This window comes from Vanessa cardui, chromosome 27 (genome assembly GCF_905220365.1).
Source record: "Vanessa cardui chromosome 27, ilVanCard2.1, whole genome shotgun sequence".
Lineage (NCBI taxonomy): Eukaryota > Metazoa > Arthropoda > Insecta > Lepidoptera > Nymphalidae > Vanessa > Vanessa cardui.
This window is the reverse complement of record NC_061149.1, coordinates 1,968,407-1,993,308: the sequence shown is the minus strand read 5'-3', so window position 1 is coordinate 1,993,308 and position 24,902 is coordinate 1,968,407. Positions and strand designations below refer to the sequence as shown.

Below are 24,902 nucleotides of genomic sequence, written 5' to 3'. Positions count from 1 at the left end.
GTGAGTGTAAAGTGGAACGTCATATCTTTCACTTGTACAACTTTGTCGAATGTGCCGTTATGTGTAAGAAAATCTAAAGTAATAAACTGTTTGAAAGATCTACTGGATTCTGTCCCATTTAAAAAGGTTTGCCATAATTTCATCAGATATATGCCATTTTCCTATCGATTTCTATACAGCCATTAATATTTATATATATATTCGACAAAATCAGATACAATACTCTGATCCCAATGTAAGTAGCTAAAGCACTTGTGCTATGGAAGATCAAAAGTAACGACGCTACCACAACACCCCAACTAAAGACAACATAGAATAATAATGAACTCTTTCTGCATTGACTCGTAATCGAACCCGGGACCTCGGAGTGGCGTACCCATTAAAAAAAAGTACAGAGGAATACCATTAGCACTTAACGCTGAAAAACCCACGTGGTGTCAAACGAATCCACCATTGAATAATATTCTCAAGGCAACTTTAACCAACCGATCGTAAAATCTACCAATGTCGATTTTCAATATTTTTCTCAATTATAATGCTAATAATATGATATAATTGTATATTAATACTAGTTTTCATATTATTTTTTCAACCGACTTCAAAAAGGAGGAGGTTATCAATTCGTCTGTATTTTTTTTTTTTTTTTTTTTATATTTGTTACCTCATAACTTTTTACTGGGTGGACCGATTTTGATAATTTTAATTTTGATAGATATAGTATAGGTTGGCTGACACCGGCTCCAAATATAACAATAACTATAACTACGTTATATAATCGTAAATCGACTTTTAAGTAGTCTAATATTTTTCATTTCATTTTACCTAGGAGGACTCTCAAAAATATGTTAAATATGCAATTATTTTTATTACTTTTTAGTGCATTTTTATTTGTTTTAAAATAGTGTTTTGTTTGAAGTCGGTTTTTCTTTTTGTTAAAATTTTATTTATTATGGTATAGGTTGACGGACGAACATATGGGCCATTGGTAAGTGGTCACCATCACCCATAGACAGTGACGCTGTAAGAAATATTAACTATTCCTTACATCGTCAATGCGCCACCAACCTTGGGAACTTGGATGTTATGTCCCTCGTGCCTGTAGTTACACTGGCTCACTCACCCTTCAAACCGGAACACAACAATACTGAGTACTGTTATTTGGCAGTAGAATAACTGATGAGTGGGTGGTACCTACCCAGACGGACTAGCACAAAGCGCTACCACGAAGTAAATGCCTATATGAGAGGCACTGAGGCAAGTTTTATATAAGTTATGCCTTTTTCTGTAAACCAAATGACGTAGTATGCAAATTATCATTATAATTACTTAACCAATTAAATTAAAAGCATAACGAACAGACATACTTTTGTATTTATAATATTAGTAACGATTCCATATTCGAAATTTAAATATATTTTTTTATTTACTTTTATATGTGTGTTAAGGTAATAAAAAAGGTTTCATTGTTGAGGATTCCATAGAGTTTGGTTCGTAACAGCGTTCTCACATGACCTCCATAGAGGACTGCAGTCTCCATTTGTTTTCCTTACGTGTGCCTACGTCACGGCCAACGATGATGCGTCGACGAATAGGTATTAATATAACAAGTCTTGCGTCAGCTTCCTCAGTGAGGCAAGTTGTGCGCGAGTTCGATCGTCTGAGAAACACCTATCGGTTAGTCGTTATTAATTATATATATCGTACATTGTCGTAGTCACTGTGATAAGAGTACTTTTTATTTAAATCAATCGTACGTAATACGTCATATCTATAGATACACTGTTGATATTAAAATGTCGGTGACGCATAAGGATTTCCCCGTACTGAATTTAAATCTAAGTTATATTTCCTTCGAAACTTTAAGAAACATAGGCGTTTTTTTTTTTTGCTTAACACGTGTCAACCAACGTCCTAAAACGCGAGCAAAGCCACGCGGAACTACTAGTATTTATATATAGGCCTTTGAGGTGTGGAAATAATCTGTCCTAATATTGTAAACTTGAAGTACAAGGAAGGACTAGGACTACTTTTTTTGCCTAGTCACGTGTCAACCAATCTCCTAAAAAGCAAGCGAAGCCGCGAGCGACGACTAGTTAATATAATATGCGCTCGGGTCAAGGAAGTAGCATGGAGTCACGTCTACGCGGCGTACTCTATGCCACGTAACGCCAGCGTCGTTAGTTCCGTACGGCGCGGCGCGCTAACGACGGTTATCGCGGCCGATAGCTTATCGTTTCGTTCGTGCGCGAGCGCGTCTCGGCGTTCTAATTTTAAATTTTGCCTCTCGAACGCCGACGTTTGTATATTCGTAAGTATATTATAATCTTTTCCTTTTTTTTTTTTTTTTAATCGATCCGTACTTTTATTAATCTCTGCGATATATTTTTTTTTTTATTCTAAGTCGTCTTCAATGCCAAAGGTCATACTTTATTGTGTTCGATGATTATTTTATTTTATGACTGTGACGTGTTAATGTTTTGTGTCGCTAAGTCGTGAATTGTTTTCGTATGCTTTGTTTTATCGTGTGAAATGCATTATGCAACGTTTTTATGCGTTTGTTGAACAAAAGGGTTTTTTTTTATTCCGGTTCGATTTTTGAAAACATTTCTTTTTCTGTTTTTTTTTTATGAAGGATATTTATTCAGTTTTTATATTTGAATTATAAAGCCTATATAATTTGTAGTATATGGTAGTGCTTTATATATGTCATATTATAAGTTAAAAATGCGTTATTATATTTTATTTAACTTATTTCTGTTTGTTTATTCTAATTAATTAACGTGATATTAATTAATAAACAGACTTTATATATGTAAACTATTTTAAGATTAATTAGAGGCGGTCTAAATCTAAAATGTAGGTCTCGAGTCGACGCGCGTATGACACTTTATTTACCTGCTAATTATCAAATGAGATTTCGCGTCGACTCAGTGGAATTTAACCGCGGTAAGCGGGTTCGCATCCGGGCGTGATTATATTTCGATGTATGATTCATCTCGTGTTCGTGACTGTAGAGCATGTGCTTGAAATTAGATATAGTTTAGCTGTGTATGTATGTATGGTTAGAATTTATCCTTGAAAGGAGTTTGTGTTCTTTTCCACGTGTAAGAGTCAAATCGAGATATTTCTTTATGGATTGATTTAATATCTCGGGATGTATGTATGTGTGCTTTGAAGTCCGGAACTAGCTATACAAGATAATGCCTCAGTCCAACTATGCAATATTTACAGGTGGTTTTAGTTTTAAAAATCACTAATTTATCTAGGAGAGCTGAGATGGCCCAGTGGTTAGAACGCGTGCATCTTAACCGATGACTTCGGGTTCAAACCCAGGCAGGCACCGCTATATATACGTGCTTAATTTGTGTTTATAATTCATCTCGTGCTCGGCGGTGAAGAAAAACATCGTGAGGAACTTTCATGTGTCTAATTTCATCGAAATTCTGCCACATGTGCATTCCACCAACCCGCATTGGAACAGCGTGGTGAAATATGTTCCAAGCCCTCTCCTTAATGGAAGAGGAGACCTTATCTCAGCAGTGGGAAATTTATAGGCTGTTACTTTACTTTTTACTTTTTTAATTTATGTAGACTAATGTAAATGCGAAAGTCTGTCTGTTACGCTTTCACGGCTAGACCGATTTTGATATAATTTGTACCGCAGTGACATTGGTTATTTTTTTTTTATAACACGTTTCGAACACGTGGGCGATGTCACTGACGATATTATGATATAGAGTCATTAAAACAAAATAAATCTTTATGCATATACATGTGTAGGCAGTCTTCCTCACAACGCATTCTTTCATACGATACAAGATAAAACGCGAAACAATCTCCAAATCATATCTCGGAACTTCTAAGAAACGTACTCTTAATATAATTAGGGTTGTCAACGTCTAAGTTTTTATATTATTAATATATATATTTTTTTATTTTTAAAGTTGACATTAAGATAAAGATAAATAATAATAATCTTACAGCGTCATTGTCTATGGGTGATGGTGACCACTTACCATCAGGTGGCCCATATGCTCGTCCGCCAACCTATACTATAAAAAAATATTAAATTGATTATATGCGTAATTAATATACTTAAATATTTGGGTATATCTTTTTTTTTATCTACATGGATATTGAAATAATATCACGTTGAGTTTCTTTTGCCGGTTCTTCTCAGGTCCCATGTGTTAAGTTCAGAACCGGTTTTGACAGTCAATAAGCAAGTGTAATCACTATATATATAATACATTGGTAAAAGAAGGCATATTATTCGGTACAAGATTTTGTAGATGATAAAAAAGTTTGGAATTAATACCTGTTGACTTCCAGCCAGGATACATTACATACATATATAATTGTATTTAACTTATATGATTGTATTTTTTAAATGTTGAAAAAGAGTAACTAATGAGTTTCTTGCCGGTTCTTCTCGGTAGAATCTACTTTCTGAACCGGTGGTAGCTTCACTTAATTGCTAAATGACGATTCAAAAGTGCTTGTAAAAGCCTACTTGAATAAAGTTTATTTTGATTTTGATTGAATAAAGATTTTTGACTATGAACGTATCTCCAATTTTGGGACAGAGTAACTACTGAGTTTCTGGGTTATTTTTTGGTAACATACATTTCGAAATGTATATTTGCACTCGTGTGAGGTATGTTTTAATTCGACATTATACTATGACGATTCATAACTGTTTTTAAAATCCAATTTGAATAAAGAATAAGTACTTTGATTTTTTTTTTTTTTATATAGTTTAGTAAAAGGACAAATCGAACATGCCCATATAATAGATCTCATCTTACCGATTCTAGATAGAATCTGCTATCCGAAACATTGATGATTCGAGACTTGAGTTTTAAAGAGAGAGATACGTCAGTTTCAACACATACAACAACAACAACAACAGCCTGTAAATTCCCACTGCTGGGCTAAAGGCCTCCTATCTTTTTTGAGGAGAAGGTTTTTCAACACATGCGAGTTTTCAACAATAGATTTTCTTTTTAAATAAATTAAAATAAATTAGCGTCGTCGACAGCCCTAAGTTGCATTTTAATGATTGAAAAAAAAAAAACGAAATCGCGCACTCGATTTAAGAGTACGAATTTTAACTATAATTTTTTTTAGTCATACAAATTATAACTCTATTTCAAGGCAATACGGACTATATTCGATTGATTTGATATTGAAAATGATACAAATGATTTTAAGCGTTATATCAATAAGAGTAAGGTGTATTTTTGTTTGTATATTTGCAAGTGGTATGCAAAAAAAGTTTCATCACCCGTAGCATCTTGGTTCATTGGTCGTTGGAAGGACGGACATGAACAGTTTTTTTATATAGTCTGCGTTTATTTCTTTGTAAGTATTTTTTACGTTGTTACAAAGTTATGTAATATGTAAGTGTGTGTGTTCTTTGATTTTGGAACGAAGTAGTTTTACGCTTACCCCCCCCCCACCAAAATTTTCCGATTTTCTCTGTATGTCTGTCTATTTCATGAATGAATAAATCTTTATTATTATCACTACATATTATAAAACATATCCCTCTGGCCGCGTCTGTCTGCTTGTATGTTCGATATTAACTCCAAAACTACTGAACGGATTTTCATGATGTTTTCATTGATAGATAGAGGTATTCATAAGGAATGTTTTTGTATATGATTTATTAAGGTTTTTGTGTGAATAAGTTGATAGGACGACAATTGTTAAACATGGCGGAAAAAATGCAACAAAAAAATATAAAAAAATGAACTATTGTCCACCCGTGCGAAGCCGGGTCGGTTTGCTAGTCATTCTATAGTTAGGAAGTTTTGAGTAATTTGGTTATACGGGTCTGACTGTCTGGTGACAGTTGATTTTGGTAATGGGTCTCTTTCGCAAGACAGTTTGAGAACCTCTGGAATCAACTATGCAAGTCTATACATTATAGATAATATTCAATTCACACTATAAATTACGTTAGCGAAATGCTATTTTTTCAAAAATAATTTCATTCAGTGACTCAGTACCCGAACAGCTCATATTTGTCAGAAGAGTGAAAATTCATGGAAATAACGAATTTTAACTTTAATAATTTGACTTAAGACTCATTTTTATTTAAAGAAGACAGCACAATTTCTTTTTAAATAGTATAAAATTTGATGTATAAATTTTATAAATTTTTCTTAAAAGTTTTATGTATTCTTAAATTAGACTTTATTTTTAATGAGATAGAAATGAAATTACAGTGACAATTGTATACACCTTAAACACAAATGCGATTTTATTATGAGTGCAATTTACTTTAAACCATATTCGTAATAGTCATAAAGTAGAATTTTCATTGAATTAAATTCGCATTCCAAATTCAAATTCGACATTTAATTTTAAACTTTAAATATAGAGACATAGAGTATATTTTTCTTTGAATCGAAATTATTAGTATGATCAAAGCGAAGCACTAACTAAGCGGAATTATATTTGAATGCATCAGATATTTTAAAATACCGCGAATTTAGTTTTTTAAATTTGGAACGTTTTTTTTATTTGATTCGAAAACGCCATCTTGGATTTTGTCGCCGTGTTCGTAATGCTATTTAAAGATTTGTATGATACAACTTGTTTAGGCTGTATTTCCGTTTATTTATACTAATATTATAAATGCGAACACTGTCTGTCTGTATGTTGCGCCTTCAAGGCCAAAACATTTCGAATCTATAATAGATAAGTAAAAACGTTTTACCGCCAAAAAGTTTATTACTGGCGGGAAGGTTTTCTGCCTAAATGCGTAACTCATAACATTATACCGCTTACAGGCAATACTGATGCCGTGTTTCTAAGGTTGAGTTGATAATTGTGTTATAAGGAATGGTTAACATTTCATCCGGAGCCAACGTCTATGGGCAATGCTGATCACTTACCATCATATTACATGAAAGTAAAGTAACAGCCTGTAAATTTTCCACTGCTGGGATAAGGCCTCCTCTTCCATTAAGGAGAGGGTTTGGAACATATTCCACCACTTGTAAAATAAGTGAAAATACATTAATCATTAACTATAAATACGTTGATCAAATTTTGTTTATCTTTTTTCCTACTTCCATTGGAACAGGCTATAGTTTGAGTTGGATGGGAAATATGTCTGAATTTATCCCGTGTTTGTTTCAATGATTTGATGTTCCGCTTTCGATAAAACTCTAATCTGTTTATCATTGTCAAAAATACGATGAGTAATAAGTGGCTGTAATCTAGTTTTGTTTACATACTAGCTACTCGTCGCGGCTTCACACGGGTACAAAAGAGCTTAAGTGCAGTCGCGCTAAGAAAAGGTTCGTCACCTTAAGGTCTATTTTCGTGTGCTCAGTGTGAGCGATAATCTGTTTTACCGATCGAGAATGACATATTGCGTCGCAATGATTCGATGTTTAGATTCAAAAGGCACTAAGAGCTTGAGATTTGATAAAGGAATGAAAAACTGACGAAGGTTTTCTTACTCTGACTGTACTTGTATTGAAGAACAAAATTCTCTATTCCGACTGGGAAAGTCAAAATAATTAACTTTTCCCTACATTAATGCATTTAAACCTCTTGAGTCAATCTATTTGTTGTCGAAAACCGCATTAAAATCGGTTGCGTAGTTAAAAAGATCTCAGCCTATATACAACGGGAAGTGACTATATTTATATTACGTAGAGATTCGTTATAACGATAGGCGCCCAGCGTTTTTTCGTTAGATAACCGTTATCACTACCTGTGTTAGATAAACGATCAAACAATAAACAGTATCTCTGGAGGTTTTATATGTTATCTGTAATACGGTGGAATTAGGTTTTATATCAAGTGTCTGTCTTTATTTATTTTTATTTGTGATTAGTTACGCGACACTGTTTTGCACTCTGAAAATGTAAAGAATGATGCATATGACATATATATCAATGCAGGATTGCTATTAAAGACTAAAATTTGAGATTTATTGTGTATTGATTTCAATTTATTGACATATACTGTGATTGAATGGTGGAAAAGAGTAACTATGATGTCCCTTGGCGATTTTTCTCGGTAGAATTTTTACATTCAGTGGTAGCTTTTTTTTTTAATTTAACAACATCCATCGTCAGTTTTCCATGCCTTTTTTTACATTGTACTTTAATACACTTTGATGTTTTATATTTTTACTGAACATCAGCAGATCTTCGCTGAATTTCGAGCCAGTCGTCTTCTTGGAAGACCTGGTCCACACTGACTTTTTTCTTATTAAACTCCTTTAAAGATTTTCTCTTTGTCCTATTCTATAACAGATCAACGGTCTTCCAAGATTTTATGATGTAGTTGAAACGTTACAAGGTAACAGTAACAGCCTGTAAATTTCCCACTGCTGGGCTAAGTACTCTCCAATTAAGGGGAGGGTTTTGGAACGCATTCCACCACGCTGTTCCAATGCGGGTTCGTTAGTACACACGTGGCAGAATTTCGATGAAATTAGACACATGGTTACCTCACGATGTTTTCCGTCACCGCTGAGCACGAGATGAATTATAAACGCAAATTAAGCACATATATATATAGTGGTCCCTGTCTGGACCATCTCAGCTCCCATCACAAGCCAACAAACGACCACGATATCACTCGTTGCCGCCTTGTTTGTTCGCTGAATCTGTTTACTTCCGATGTTTCTTTCGATATCAACAGGATATTGATAAATTAATCGTCGTTTATTCGTGCCACTGACCTGGCGTGGCGCGTGTTTTGGCAATCGATCATATATTATTTTCGCAGTGCTCTCTATGGGCACACCTCGACGCCGAAAATGTGGATCGATAACGAATCGATGTTTTTGTCGGACAGTGTGTGTCTGGAATTGATTTGTACGGCTCGTGTATGTTATCTTTATTTATCTTTTTAATTAGGTAGGTAGGTTGATATGTCTTTATTTATTTTTTTATGTTTTTCCTCCTGCTTTGATCACTGGCGCTATAAGAAATATTGACCATGCCTTTCATGAGCAATATGCAACTCGCTCACCAGTCTTAGTAATACAAACAATGGAGTGCAATTAGTGTTTGTTTTGCAAAAAATATGTTTAAGAGACCCTTTGGGTTGTCTATCAGCTTGTCCATGATTTTGTCATCGGTAAAATGAGCCCGGTTTTGCTACAACTACCATGAATTAAGATTACCCTCTCACTTATCCTTCGAACGAGAGAGGATCATATTCGCATATGTTTTGGAGTGATATATCTGAATGAGTACAAATAGACCGCATTGTTTTATATAATACATATGAACAAGTGATCAGATTTGTGTAAGTTGACAGGCCAATGGTTCACCAGATGTTTAGGTCACCGTCGTCTATAGACTAGGGCCGTTTGAAATTTCATCAATTCCTTACATAACCAATGCGCCATCAACATAAGAATTCAGATGTTGCGTCCCTTGTATTTTGTCTTGTGGAGTTACAGTGGCTCACTCTTTCTAACTGGAACACAACAATAATAAGTATTGCTCTGTGACGGCTTGCACAAAGCCCTGCCACCTAAGACCATCAAAGCTATTCCAAGATACCAAAAATATAACCAATCTAAGACCTTAGCTATTCCCATCGTCAAAGGATTTTCAGAGCTATTTCTAAGTTCTAAAAATATGCCCATTTATGACGCACGCTATTGTCAATGTTTAGCTTAAATACGCCACTGTGATGTAACTTAAGTTATTTAGTACATGGTTTTGATCACGCGACGTACTTGCACCGATGGATACATCGCAAAGGTCGACGGTTAAACTGGCACAGTTTTCATTCGTTTTATTCCCATTTACAAATCAGACAGGCACGCCATTGAAATTCGACAATGTTTGTTTCAAAGGTGAAATTTTAAATATTCGTTGTTATCGTATACAAAAGCAATAAAAAAGTAACTACTGAGTTTCTTGCTGGTTCTTCTCGGTAGAATCTACTTTCCGAACCGGTTGTAGCTTCACTTAATTGTAAAATGGCGATTTAAAAGTGCTTGTAAAAGCCTACTCGAAAAAAGTTTATTTTGTTTTTTTTGACGGTGGTAGGGCTTTGTGCTAGCCCGTCTGGGTACCACCCACTCATCAGATATTCTACCGCTAAACAACAGTACTCTGTATTGTTGTGTTCTGGTTTGTAGGGTGTTTGAGCCATCGTAACTACAGGCACAAGTAACCAAGTTTGGTGTATTGTGTGTGATGTGTGATGTAAGGGATGGTTAATATTTCTTACAGAGCCATTGTATATAAGCGATGAGCATTAATCTATGCCATAAATGTTCCACATTTGGCCTAATATATCTGTAACGAACGAGTAGTTTGGGTGGTTAATTAAACGTACTTCTGCAATTGAATTTGTTTTAAGTAAAGAGTTTAAAGTCACCTTGAACTTTTTGGAACGACGGTATTTTAATTACAGTTAATTAGAATTTATTTGCCGGTCAGAAATATATAACTATACCAGTATATATAATAGGTTCATTAAATGGGTCATAACCATAATTACTTGATTAGAAACTATCAGTTAGCCGCGGCTATGTTCGCTTCGAAGTTGGAATATATAACTTGAAACGACCTGTTTGTATAAATTGGTGTGTATTTGTGTGTGTTACTAGCGACCCGGCCCGGGTTCGCACGGGTGCAATACTGATACAAAATAAACTACAGAATGTCTTATACAACGTTCACAGTTATTCAGTCATTGATATCACAAGCAACAATGTCCCTGATCTGTAATATCTTCGAAAATATCGATTGGAATAGAATACTATATATATATATATATATATCAGTGTTTCTCCACTATATTGTGCATGTATTATACACAAAAACCTTCCTCTTGAATCACTCTATCTGATAAGAGAACCGCATCAAAATCCGTTGTGTAATTTCAAAGATCTAAGCATACATAGGTACAGACAGCGATAAGCGACTTTGTTTTATGCTATGTAATGATGATGATAATATGTCCTATATATCATCATCATTACTTTGTTGAGATTTGCCGTAAAGCAAAGTAACAGCCTGTAAATCTCCCACTGCTGGGCTAAGGCCTGCTCTTCTATTAAGGAGAGGGTTTGGATCATATTCCACCACGCAGTTCCAATGCCGGTTGGTGGAATGCACATGTGGCAGAATTTCGATGAAATTAGACACATGCAGTTTTCAGCCGAGCACGAGATGAATTGTAAACACAAATTAAGCACATATATATAGTGGTGCTTGCCTGGGTTTGAACCCGAAATCATCCGTTAAGATGCACGCGTTCAACCATCTCAGCTCGTTTATTAATTCATATAAAATCCATCGTTTCTTTCATACGTGTATTATTCAATACAAGATTATACAGACTATAAAAAAAGTGTGGAATTGATACCTGTTGACTTCCAGGCGGGATATATTACATACATATATAATTGTAATTAACTAACATGACTGTATTTTTTAAATGTTGAAAAAGAGTAACTAATACTGAGTTTCTTGACGGTTCTTCTCCGTGGAATCTACTTTCCGAACCGGTGGTAGCTTCACTTAATTGTTAAATGACGATTCATAAGTGCTTGTAAAAGCCCACTTGAATGAAGTTTATTTTGTGTTTTATTTGACGAATCGAATGACACGTTTTTTTTCTATCGAATGATTACAAACATTAAATTTAATCGATGGCCAATCAGTGGCCGGTAGTAATCGATCAGTCTCGTCAATAGATTTGTTCCACTTACGTCTTTTATGATATTAATAAAAAATATAAAACGATTGCCTTTGATCGATGATGGTGATTATGTAATCTTCGAAAGGGCTTATCTTTGCTTCTGGATTTATATGGTTCTGATTTATTGACGAGATCGTTTTGATATTTATAACAGCCTGTAAATTTCTCACTGCTGGGCTAAGGCCTGCTCTTCCATTAAGGAGAGGGTTTGGAACATATTCCACCACGCAGTTCCAAAGCGGATTGGTGGAATGCACATGTGGCAGAATTTCGATGAAATTAGACACATGCAGGTTTCCTTCACCACCGAGCACGAGATGAATTATAAACACAAATTATGCACATATATATAGTAGTGCTTGCCTGGGTTTGAACCAAAAAATTGTCCAGTGTTATAGATAAAATAGCCGGATCTCCCCGGCAGTTTCCCCCCATCTCAATACCAAATTTCATCTAAATACAGTTATTTATAGAGTTCATAGATGTAACAGACAGAGTTACTTTAGCATTTTTGTGCGTCTAATATATGTATGTCGAAGCGTCAAAAAGCTTAATATGTTTTTTTATCGTACATAGTTGTGACGTCAGTATGACGTAGAACATATGACAGCGAAAAAAAAGGCTTTTGAATGATATCGAAAGAAAGATATTACGAACGTAAACGACTGGACTTATATTTTTAATATCATCATGTCATTTTGAATATATATATTCAATTTTTTTTTTTTTTTAATTTAATTCATCTCGTGCTCGGCGGTGAAGGAAAACATCGTGAGGAAACCCGCATTGGAACAGCGTGGTGGGACATGTTGCAAACCCTCTCCTTAATGGGAGAGGAGGCCTTAACCCAGCTGTGGGTAATTTACAGGCTGTTACTTTACTTTACTTTATTTATGTAATGTATTTATATATGTGTATATATAGTTGTATATGTGTTCGGTAAAGCTAAAGTTTTTAGAATAATCGACACTATTTTATCTTGTTTAATAAGCGACAATAGCCCAGTTGTTGACAACACATTTGATAATCTTAAAAGTTATTCCTTAATTAAATTAGGGCAATGCTACTTCTTTAAAAAATGTTAAAATTTGATTTTGACTGTAGTACCAAGTACAACGAACCTCTTCGTTCCGGTTGCTAGCTCGCTCGTTAGATTCGTCTGTCGTTTAACTGGTACAAGGCCGTAAGACTATGGTGCATGACACTAGTGCGAAAAAGATGAACGGCATTGATATTTGAATACGAAATTGGAAGGAACTTCATTGTCATATATATGTATACTGTATATCCCATGTGGCTGCGACTTCGTGTGTTCGAATTTAACAAAAAAAGTTATTTTTGTAGTCTAAGTTAGTACTTATTACATCAGCTATCTGCCAGTGAAAGTTACATCGTAATCGGTCCAGACGTACCCTATAGAGATTATAGGGAAGTAGGCAGGATGATGATGATGTCATTGGACTAGGTTATACAAAGCCTTAAATAGTATCTTCTCATATGTCATAGTGTAACATATAGTATATATCGAGTCCTTACATTTAACAAACCAAACAAACCAAAAAAAATAATAAGTACTAACGACCCGCCCTGGCTTTGCACGGTTACAATGCTGATACGAAAATAAGAATTTGTTTATTTTAGGACATCACATTAGAAACTTCTAATATTATCAGTGTTTCTTTACAAAATTGTCCATGTATTATATACAAAACCTTTCTCTCGAATCACTCTATCTATTAAAAAAATCCGCATCAAAATCCGTTGCGTAATTTCAAAGCTCTAAGCATACATAGGGACAGACAGTCGTAAGCGACTTTGTTTTTTGAAAAATATTCCTAATCTTTGCTTAATATTTTCGTCTTGTGTTTTAAAAGATAACGTCAATTAAAATCGGTTCACTAATTTATATCAATGTACGGGAGGATAACGCCATCACTAATTAGTATGAATAAGACACGATCTTCAGAGGTCGGTACTGAGGGTCAGGACTTGGGAGATGGACGTGATGATACAGCATACAATGCCGTTGATGAGGATTATTCTGAAAGAGTACACAAGTGAAACTGTGGCTGATAATAATGTGCCAAGATTTATAAGAGCAAACTCGTAAATCACTAAAAATATGTCCTCATGATATGTCAGAATGTTATATATAAGATTATTTGTGCCAGCGACTTTGTGCGCGTTTGAATTAAAAAAATATATTGTTGCGGCCTAAGTTATTCCATTTTACATCAGCTATCTGCCAGTGAAAGTTTCGTCAAAATCGGTTCAGTCGTTCCAGAGGTTAGCCGGAACAAACATATAGACAATCGATTGTTTGTTTGGTATATGTACCGTGTATACGTGCATTTTTATTTAGTTAAAAGCAGTTATTTTAATATTACAAACAGACACTCTAATTTTATTTTATGTGTAGATTGAGTATAGTAATTAGACATGATGGTATCCTTTCAACGTATTATTTTGACAATGGTGACCATACCCAACAGCGACTAACAACCCCCTTATATTGATTCAAAATATTTTTTTTTATGGTATAGTTTGGCGGACGAGCATACGGGCCACCTGATGGTAAGTGGTCACCATCACCCATAGACAATGACGCTGTGTGAAATATTAACTATTCTAAATATAATGTGCCACCAATCTGGGGAACTGAGATGTTATGTTCCTTGTGCCTGTTATTAATATATCCGTTTTGAAATGTTGAAAAATTTTATTAAAAATAAATATCGTGAAACTCAGTTGTAGTCAGTCCGTTGAAGCCGAAATCGATTAAACGGCTATCGTCACAACCTTCGGTGGGAGATTTATTAATAACCCAAAGAAGATCACTTCAAGATTCGCTTGAGAATAATTACTGCATAGTATAAAACGAAGTCGCCTTCTCTGACCCCATATCGCTATGTATGATTAAATCTTTGAAACTACGCAACGCGATTTTGAAGCGGTTTTTTTAAGATAAGAGTGATTCGATAGGAAGGTTTTTATTATGGTATAGGTTTGCGGACGAGCATGTGGGCCACCTGATGGTAAGTGGTTACCATCACCCATAGACAATAAGGCTGTAAGAAATATTAACTATTCCTTACATCGTCAATGTACCACCAACCTTGGGAACTAAGATGTTATGTCCATTGTGCCTGTAGTTACACTGGCTCACTCACCCTTCAAACCGGAACACAGCAATACTCAGTACTGTTATTTGGCGGTAGAATAAATGATGAGTTTTTATATAATACATGGACAATGTAGTAAAAAATACTGATAATTTTAGAAGCTTCCACTGTCATGTTATATCATTGCACCCGTGCAATACCAGGGCGGGTCGCTAGTTAAACAATAAAAAATGATTATAATGACCCCATATAACCAATTTGACAAGTTGATGATAGTTAATGAGAAGGCTTTGATTATGAAGGTAGTTGTAACAAATCAATAATAAGAAAGAAACGATATAATGTCAATTATACTATAAATCTATTTAAGAGTAATTTTACAATGATTTACAGTTATTGTCAAGTAGTGTGTAATTGGACTAACAAGTAAACTCTTTTCATCATCATCATCAGTAGCCCATGTTTTTCCAATGCTGGACATTTGCCTCTCCAAATGCACGCCACTGTGGTCTTTCTACGGCTACTTGCATCCAACTCCTGCTTATCTATTTAAACTTTATCAATTAATGTGCATTTTTGGAAATTTAAGCAAAAAGAAGTAGTAATTAATCAATGTCTTATGTCACAATCGTTTAGTTTATCAGTAGATAGCACTAAGCTCAGTTCGCCACAGTGTGTTATTGTCCTTAGCCTTCTCAAGGATTTCTTAATGAACGCAGCATTGATTAGATAATCAGTTGAGAGAACTTACTTGTTTCTGTAATTCAGTGTGATTGTCGTTTTTTTTTTTCTTTTCAATCACGCCTTATTTGTGAGATGGCCCAGTGGTTAGAACGCGGACATGGTAACTAATTGTGGGTTCAAACCCAGGCAAGAATTACTGAAATTCCACCTCCTTAATGTGTTTAAAATTCGTCTCAAGTTCTGCGGTGAAGGAAAAAATCGTGAGAGAGAAATTTTGCCACATGCCTCTAACACGTATTGCAGCGTGGTGGAATATGCTCCTAAACTGCTCCTCAATGGGAGAGCAAGCCTTAATCCAGCAGTTTCGAATATACAGCCCGGTTCGTTCAATTTAAGGTTTTACTAAAAACCTTTGACTAAGACAAATTTTCGCTGAAGCTCAATGTTTGGTATTTGAAGCCGAAGCTTAGGTCAGTCAGAACTCCACTTGTTACTCTTTGCAACCGATTGATTTAGATCAGTATGTTAATTCTCATTGTATCTCAGTCAAGTCACGATGACGAATCTATAGATAGAATCTGAAGCTATCGATTCTGGAATCTATTACGACGGTTATCTGTGCTGCCTTTATAAGATAATTATCGAGGACGTCCACATCTATGTTTCATGATTTTCCTCGAGCTATAATAGTTTGATTTGATATCACTAGTTGTTATTGGTTTAAACATAGCTGTATTTATTACTCGTAGTCGAGATGGCCCAGTGGTTAGAACGCGTGCATCTTAACCGATTGCGGGTTCAAACCCAGGCAAGCACCGCTGTTTCATGTGCTTAATTTGTCTTTATAATTCATCATCACACATGTGACAAATTTCATAGAAATTGTGCCACATGTGTATTCCACCAACCCGCATTGGAACAGCGTGGTGAAATATGTTCCAAACCTTCTCCTCAAAGGGAGAGGAGGCCTTTAGCCCAGCAGTGGGAATTTACAGGCTGCTGTTGAATTAATTACTAAGTAAATTTCTGTTTGTCTCGTGCTGACTTAGATAAAGTAAGTTTGACATTGGTCCTTTCAGTATGAGGCGACAGATTTGATGTTCAAATAGTAAGATAGATTGGATATGTCCATTATACGAAGATACAGTCTGCAAATGTTACATAGCTGGGCCAAGGAATCCTCTATTTTTAGAGGGTATGAGGATTGTTCCATCACATTCACATTTTCACTTGTGATGCAGATTTTGTTCTGCTTCGAGCTTGTTTCGTGCATCATGTCCTTGATTTACGAACACAAAATGAATTATAAACTTAAGTTCAGCACAAGTAAATCCTGGGATGCCTGCTCAAATAAGGTGTCTCAGTCTACCCTTGTCGAAATCGTTCTCAATGAATCAGCTATTTCTATGTCAAAGTTTTGCTCAAATGGGATTCGAAGATCCTGAAATCAGTGCGTTAATACAAAATATTAAGCTTTATACTAGTATAGATTAAAAGGTTTGTGGAGGTAGTCTCAAGAATTAATGGTTATTATCAATTGTCAACAGATCCGTCAAGATATGAGCAACCAATCCTGACGCCGGGCTAGCCGACGAAGTTAATTTGAACCAATCAAGATGTCACACCACTTAGTAACAGTTTGCATGTTCTGCCTCCTATGTGCAGCACACACATGCGGGTCGCACGTTGATATAAATAATGACTTACACACTTACGAGCCAAAACTTCAAATAGAACATGCAACATTTAACCTTGAGAAAAGAAAGATAGAGTCCAAATTGCGATATCACCAGCGACACCAGAAAATAAGACAGCGGAGAGAAGTCAGGAATCTTAATCCAGAAGCATATGTCGAACAGATCTTCAGGATATACGGTGACGCTGGCTCGATGACTATGAACATGACAGGTTTTAATAAGATGCTCGAAGGATTGGATTTTCACAAGCTCATCGAGGGTGGTCTCCAGAAGATAGAGAATAAGGAATATATTTATGGGCAGAGTGGAGCCAAAGAAGACATCGTCAATGTGAGTATACATTAAACCAATTCTATTGATCATATTGATGTTCCAAAAAGTGGAAAAGAAACAGGTTCCTGTAGAAATATATGTCATGATTATGAGTAGTTATCAAAGCTGCCCACATTGCCCATCCACCAAGTTGGTGGTACTTCCAAATGAAGGAATACGTCTTAGAGTCTAATTGAAGCTAATCTTTGCATATAAACATTATATTGTCGTCAATCATATTGGATAACGATAAGATGCAGGCATATTATAGTAACCTAAATACATACATAGTACAAAACTCATCTAAAGTTTACAAAAATATCGATTCTAAGCCTGAATTATTCGGTCTCTTAATTTTGTAGTCTCAGACCAAAAGTTATTTCAGTTAGTTTAATTATAGGCACTAGGTCGATTATTTTAAGAGCACGATTTTCACAATATCACGAGGTTTATATGACTTTTTATAATTAAGGAAATAAAATCTATAAAATTTCTTTTACAGTGTGTTAGCAGCGCAGAACTGGTCACAACAGTCAACACGAGGTTAAAACCTCACGGTCATGACCATGATCACGATGATCACGAATCAGAAGGCCTCATTTCTGAGGAAACATTTCAAGCTATTTGTCCTATATTATTATATCAAAAATTAGCCAATTCCTCTATAGAAAGGTATGGATGCGTGAAAGAATCATATCTAGACAGCAGACGACAAGAGAACAGAGAGATTAAACATGTGGAGAAAGAGAACGCGTACTCCAAAAATATGTTCGCAGTCTGGCTTTACTCGTCGCTCAGTATAACAGCGATCAGCGCCTGCGGACTGTTAGGTGTCGCCGTGATTCCCATTATGCACAAAACTTATTACAACCACCTCCTACAGTTCTTGGTAGCTTTAGCTGTAGGTACCCTGTGTGGGGATGCATTATTACATTTGATGCCACACGCCATGAGCCCCATGGAAGATGACCACGATAGCGGACACGCCCTTGAATCAAGGGCATCCCATGACGATGGTATGTGGAAAGGATTAGCGGCCATGCTTGGTGTTGTCTTCTTCTATTTCATGGAAAAGGGCTTAACGGTAGTCGTTGAATGGCGAAAACGTAGGCAAAAGTTGGAGGACGATAAACTACCGTCCAGAGTGAGAGTTTTGAAGGATGAGACAGTTGGAGGGTGCTCAGGTGGATCCAAGGCGCCAATAACGAACACAACATCGAATTCTCTCATGAAAATATTCAAGAGGGACGAAAAGGGTGATCCCACGACGAAGACGTGTAAACACAAATATTCGGAATATCCGTATTGCTATGACGAGATCGATACTGACACTCACGATGACCACCATTTGAGGGACGGTCTGCCCCCAAGCCCGAAGGCGAATAAAAACCACAACAATTCAGTGAGTGTCGTGTCATCGAACGCTCTTAACCCCGAGGGGAAGGAAAATGAGCCGACTGCAAAGGATTGGCTTCTGAAAGCCGAATCGACTCCGGCGGTGGTCGAAATGAACAATATTAAACATAAGGAAGACGGCGCGAAGGATATGAAAGATGGTGACAGTTACACTGTCATACTCAGGTAAGAAAGTATTCCAATGGAGTCAAGATATACTTAGATTTACACGCTCTGTAATGTTAGGCACTAGAAACAGTTATTTGATTAATATATCCTAATTTATTAAACTTAATTACTTGAACTTAAATTTTACTTCCAAAGTTCCAATAACAACTTTGCAGTACTGATACCATCGTTAGGATTTCCAGTTGCTTAAATATAAAAGCAAGATATGACATTGATTTAAGTTGGACTTTTTAGCTCTAAAAGCAAGATATGTATCATACTAGATGCCCGACTGTCTAAGCTGTATGTTACAGCACATGTCCTAACGAGTTCAAACTTGCTTCATTCCAAATTTCATCGAATTCGTCTAACTTCTGGCACTGAAAGTGATCAGAAGCAAGTTTGCCTTAATCAATCACTTTAGCTGTGACCTTTGCACTCACCCCTTGTTCTGCCGTTTCTAATGACCCCCCCCCCCCTACAGGGAGCACTCCCGCGCCCACCACGGCCACTCGCACGCGCACGGTCACGTGCACGCGCCGCCCTCGTCGCTGTCGTCAGTCGCCTGGATGGTCATCATGGGCGATGGATTGCACAACTTCACGGACGGAATGGCTATCGGTGAGTCTGATATTTTATGCCTTGCAACACAGTTTTGGATTTTTACGATGACGACATTTGTCGATGTAAATGTAGGCTGTCTGAATTATTGGATTTGAATTTTAAAAAGTTTTTAGTTTCTCTGTGTCCTATACTTTGTTTAGTTTGATTTACATGTGCCGATTACTATTTATAAAACTGTCACGTTAAACTAGTGGTTAATTATTAAATTGCATATCCCCGATTCAAATCTTATGTCGGGCCAATAGAATTACTGGGTTATTCTATCAAAAAGTTTTCAATAACTGCTCGGGGTCTAGGTTTTGGAAATGCGTACGCGCTGCTTGGAAAAGCTACTTCGGAAAGTACGTAAAGGCGTTGGTCTCCAGCATTAACTATCTCGCAGTCCTGTTGCCTAAACAGAGTACACCACAGCTTTCGCCCACACTTACATATGTCCTAAAATAATATTTCTTTTTACAAATGACTTTCACTGGCAGATAGCTGATATAACAAGGAGTTACTCAGGTTACAACACTAACTTTATTTTTGTTAAATTCGAACGCACACGAAGTCGCGGTCACCGCTAGTAAATAAATATAACGATTTTACCGTTCGATTTTGTGATACACATATCGTAACATTATTTGTATAAAAGTCAAATCAAAGAGTATAATCTGTATACATATTAATGTCTACGTATCGTATTTCCAGGTGCGGCATTCGCTTCTAATATCGCCGGGGGCTTTTCCACAGCCATCGCCGTTCTGTGTCACGAGCTGCCTCATGAATTGGGTATGAATATACATTTACATATATCTACAGAATTGCAGCCTCTCTGACTGACCCGTTGGTCTAATGACTTGAAGGCTGCAGGTTCCAAGGTCCTCAATTAAATCTCGGTTGCCACAAATGAGCACATCAGGATTTTTCAGTTGAATTTGTTGAAAATGTTGTTTTCAATTTTTGGTAGCTGATCGGATTTTTGAAGATGAAGATGGCATTGTTTACATCGCTTCTGCGACTGAACCTGTTTTTGTTATAAAGAATAAATTTCGAAGGTTTACTGAGAATAGAATTAAGGGCACCAACGTCTGCACCAATTTTAGTTCATACTTTAATTTTTCTTTCTATCTCCCTCTCAAACATGTTGGTATTTGTACCTCCTTGGTGCAAGACAGCTTTGTGCAAGCCCGTCTTCTATTAATATTTTATATTCTATCAAACTTTGACGATTTAAGGGATGGATATGTTGCTTATCTATGGGGGGGGGGTTGTTTGTACATTTAACCATTTTATGCCTTAAGCCAGAAATGACAAGAAAAGTAGTTACGTTATGTTATTAATAACTTTTCATTTTTGTTTTTCAGGTGATTTCGCAGTGCTCCTAAAAGCTGGTATGTCGGTCAAACGCGCCGTTTGCTACAACGTGTTGTCGTCTGCATTGTGTCTCGCGGGCATGGTGTGCGGCGTGCTGGCGGGTCACGCTCCAAGCGCGACGAGGTGGCTCTTCGCGGCTGCGGCTGGCATGTTCCTCTATATCGCACTTGTTGATATGGTAACTTATTTTTTTTATTTAATTTGAAATATCTTTATATTTAGTTACTTTAATATTACTTAAAAACTTCTGATTATAATTTCAAGTTTGTTTATTTTAATATCTAGAATTTATACTCAAATGCCCAGACTTGGAACTGAAAAAAGAAAGTTAGTATTATTCATTATTTTGTGCTTAGTACTTAGGTACGGTTAGAACAACCTCTTACTTTACGCGTTAATTGATTAAAGTCTGTTTACTCATTTACAGATGCCCGAGTTAAGCACATCTCACAGCAAAGAGGGTACACTGTGCCAGTGCATCCTGCAGCTGATGGGATTAGCGAGTGGAATTGGCATAATGCTCGTGATAGCCCTCTACGAGCATGACTTGAAGAATTTATTCGGTTAATGTGAAAACAGTGAATGAAACCAGTGATAGTGTTAAGTGTCAAGTGATTGGAGATACGTGTAAAGTGATGAGTTCCCATATAACGGTCATATTGATCGTCAATTGAAAAATGTTAACGGATATGTGATGGACTTAGGTAAAGCTCAAATTACTTATTTTCTTAGGCGTCAAACTTAAAAGGTTCTATGATGATTTGTACTGTAATAACAGAAGTGTCTTTGATTTTATTGATGTCATTTCTATAATTTTCATAACTCTATGTTTGATTTGTAAAAGTTATGGTACAAATTATTAAAGTTAACTATTTCTTCTCGAATATGCTCCATAAATGCTACTTAACCTAACCGTACATAATTGATATACATAAATATAATTATTGATTATTAAAATGGTCTTAAGTTACTATTATTATATATATAAGCTGTTATGTATAACAATAAATAAATAGATTAGCTTCAAAGTGTTACTTTGACAAAAATTCTGTGTGTTAATGTTTGCCTCACATCCAAAAAGTATATAACAGTATAGATGAATACATTTTCTAGATAAAATATTCGTAATTTATAATTTAATTTAATTAAATATCAAGCATTGGGCTAAGTCTTAATTATAGAGTCTTACCGCACTGTTAAGAAACAATACTAGTGGACCAATGGACATGTTTAGACAGGTCAATTGTATGGGACGCCATACACTTGCTTAGGACATGCCTTCAAGGATGTGAAAATCTATCTATCATATATAAACTAATGTATATTTATAATAAAAATACATAAAACATTCTTCGTATATGCACTACCAATATAAAAATATGGAATGCAAAAAAATACTATGCTAATGCTATATGAATGTGCCAACCTTAAAGCAGTCATGAATAGTGATTTTGGAAAATTTAAAGGCGAGATGGCCTTCTGGCAGTTTCTTTTTACACTGTTACTGTATATAGCCAGTTGCTGGACCAAAACAGTTATCTATATGAAATATGTTCTATTTTAAAACTGATCAGCTGCCAGTTCTTTTCAACTGAGGGTATTTTCTATTTAAACCTGTGATAGATTTTACTTTGTCAATCAATAATCACATATAATTCTTATATGAAATTAATAAATTTTAGTTGAATTTAAAATACAATTGAATAACAAATTGTCTATATAACAACCAATTTTAGCCATCATATTAATATAAAAGTAGTTGTCGCCTGCGGTCATTATGCATGAAAAGTAAGTCCTATGTCCTTCGTAAGGGTTTAAGCTTGCTTCATGGTGAATTAAATTAAATTTGGTTCAGGGTTTTGACCATGAAAGAGCAACAGACAAAACATACTTTCGCATTTATAATATTGAAGTAAACATGCTTCACATATACAATGGTACATTAGAGATTTTAATATGTATTAGTAGTACTTGTGTTAATTTCATTAAGTCATAGTCTTGTCAAGGCTCCCCGATAAGACTAAATGTCAAAAGACGTTAGACCAAACAAACGGATTAAACACTTTAATATATATGAAATATCACTCTTTGTCAATACACTAATATACATTTTTTAATATGTGTAAATTAAGATGAAAACAATGACACAATAATTTCAATAAATTTATAACTTAGGGGATTTTTAAGCATTATGAAAGCAATGTAATAAAAAAAAATCACCATCAATATAATAATATTGATGGTGATTGATTTGTGATCTTTACATGATCCAGCATAGATATATCATAAACATAAATCTCTAAATATACGAAATAGTAATCGTCAGTAATAAGTCCCTATATGATCTGACGTTGGGTAAAAATGGAATTTAAAAAAAATATATTAATGTAAAAAATATTGAGAAATTTTTTTTGTTGATTCTTCACTGTACCATGACTGTGACCATAACTATGTGTATTGTTTATGGTAAATCCTAACTAAAGCTGATTATCAGTGATTTGGAAGTGTCTGGGACATAATATATCTCCTGTGTTAGCTATTCATACATATAATGTAAACACATTGAAATGAAAGAAAAATAAAGTGGTAGCTATGCCGATATTTATATATACACAAATATAATATCCATAATAATTACTGAAACTCTGAGATCTGCTGACATGCACATATCTGTATGTGCCTAATTAGTAATATAAAAACAATAAAATATATTGAAACAACAAATCATTTTATAGCTTATTATTCTAGAAAATGTTTTTGTCTATACATAATATGCTGAGAAATATTTGCTTACGATTCAACTTATAAAATTATTTTTGCCCTACACTACTTATTTTATTGATTGATGTGTAACGAAGGTATATTATATATATCTTAAAATGGAAAAATTGCTGTAATTGAATATGTTATTGGATTTAATGTACTTAATACATTGTCAAATTCTCTATGACATGAAATTAAATAAAGAATACTTAATTTTCTTACATCGTATATTAATAAACTACATTCTACGAGTTTTTCTAAATATTAGTTAGAAAGATTTATTATCGATATATTTGGCTAACTGCAAGAATTCATTAATTGCAAGAATAACAGAGTACTTATGTTAACTATTTATGTACATAATTTACACTTATCAAAATATACAGGCATATTATTAATTGACTATAAAATAATTATATATAATGTGTGTATGGTTTTGATGTGAATTTGAGATATTTTTTGCATGTAATTAATTCTTGCAGTTAGCCAACAATGACAGAATACTATTGAAAATAAGTTTTTTGTAATAATTACATGTGAAACTGATAATAATTGATGCTATGAACAGAATATCATACCTATTCAATGTATATAATCTTTCACATACATACAAACATATATTTATATATATTTGAATCATTTATTGCATTTTCTTAATTTTTTTTTTATATGAGAGCATTTGATTCTCGCACTCTTTAAATATTTGAAATTTGACCTTTAACGATAGAATTCAACTTGGTAAAAAATATATTTGTAAACGCTGTCAGTCTTCTAAATCAATTTATTCCATACCATTGTAATGTAAAATAAGTAATATTAACAAGTAGATTTTCTATAACAATATTTTCTATACTTACTGAATGTTAGTAAAATTGTTTTATAAATGAAAACATCGAAAATTTATAAAAATGTACCCAATGCTGATTGTTGTACACTTGTAAACATAATTATTATCGAATGTAATTTAATTCTTAAATACTTGAGTTGCTTTTAAACCTCCGAGTCAGCTGAAATAGTTCACAAACATTTGCTTATAGTACAAACATATAGTTAATTTCATTTCTTTCAATACAGGGTT

The 24,902-nt window shown here is 34.9% G+C and overlaps 1 protein-coding gene across 2 annotated transcripts in view; it reads left to right on the top strand.

Moving 5' to 3' along the window:
• The window catches only part of LOC124541035 (zinc transporter foi), a 47,655-nt gene extending 25,037 nt beyond the window's left edge, over positions 1-22,618 (top strand). The window contains exons 1-7 of one of the 2 annotated variants that reach the window (XM_047118823.1): positions 2,181-2,308; positions 17,057-17,536; positions 18,021-19,099; positions 19,566-19,702; positions 20,396-20,476; positions 21,052-21,239; positions 21,489-22,618. In XM_047118823.1, the coding sequence (XP_046974779.1) occupies positions 17,126-17,536; positions 18,021-19,099; positions 19,566-19,702; positions 20,396-20,476; positions 21,052-21,239; positions 21,489-21,629 (2,037 nt within the window). In that variant the 5' untranslated portion in view covers positions 2,181-2,308; positions 17,057-17,125 and the 3' untranslated portion in view covers positions 21,630-22,618. Of the gene's footprint in view, positions 1-2,180; positions 2,309-17,056; positions 17,537-18,020; positions 19,100-19,565; positions 19,703-20,395; positions 20,477-21,051; positions 21,240-21,488 lie in introns of those variants that run through there. The other variant, XM_047118822.1, reaches the window with a different exon arrangement.
• The last annotated feature ends 2,284 nt before the right edge of the window (positions 22,619-24,902 follow it).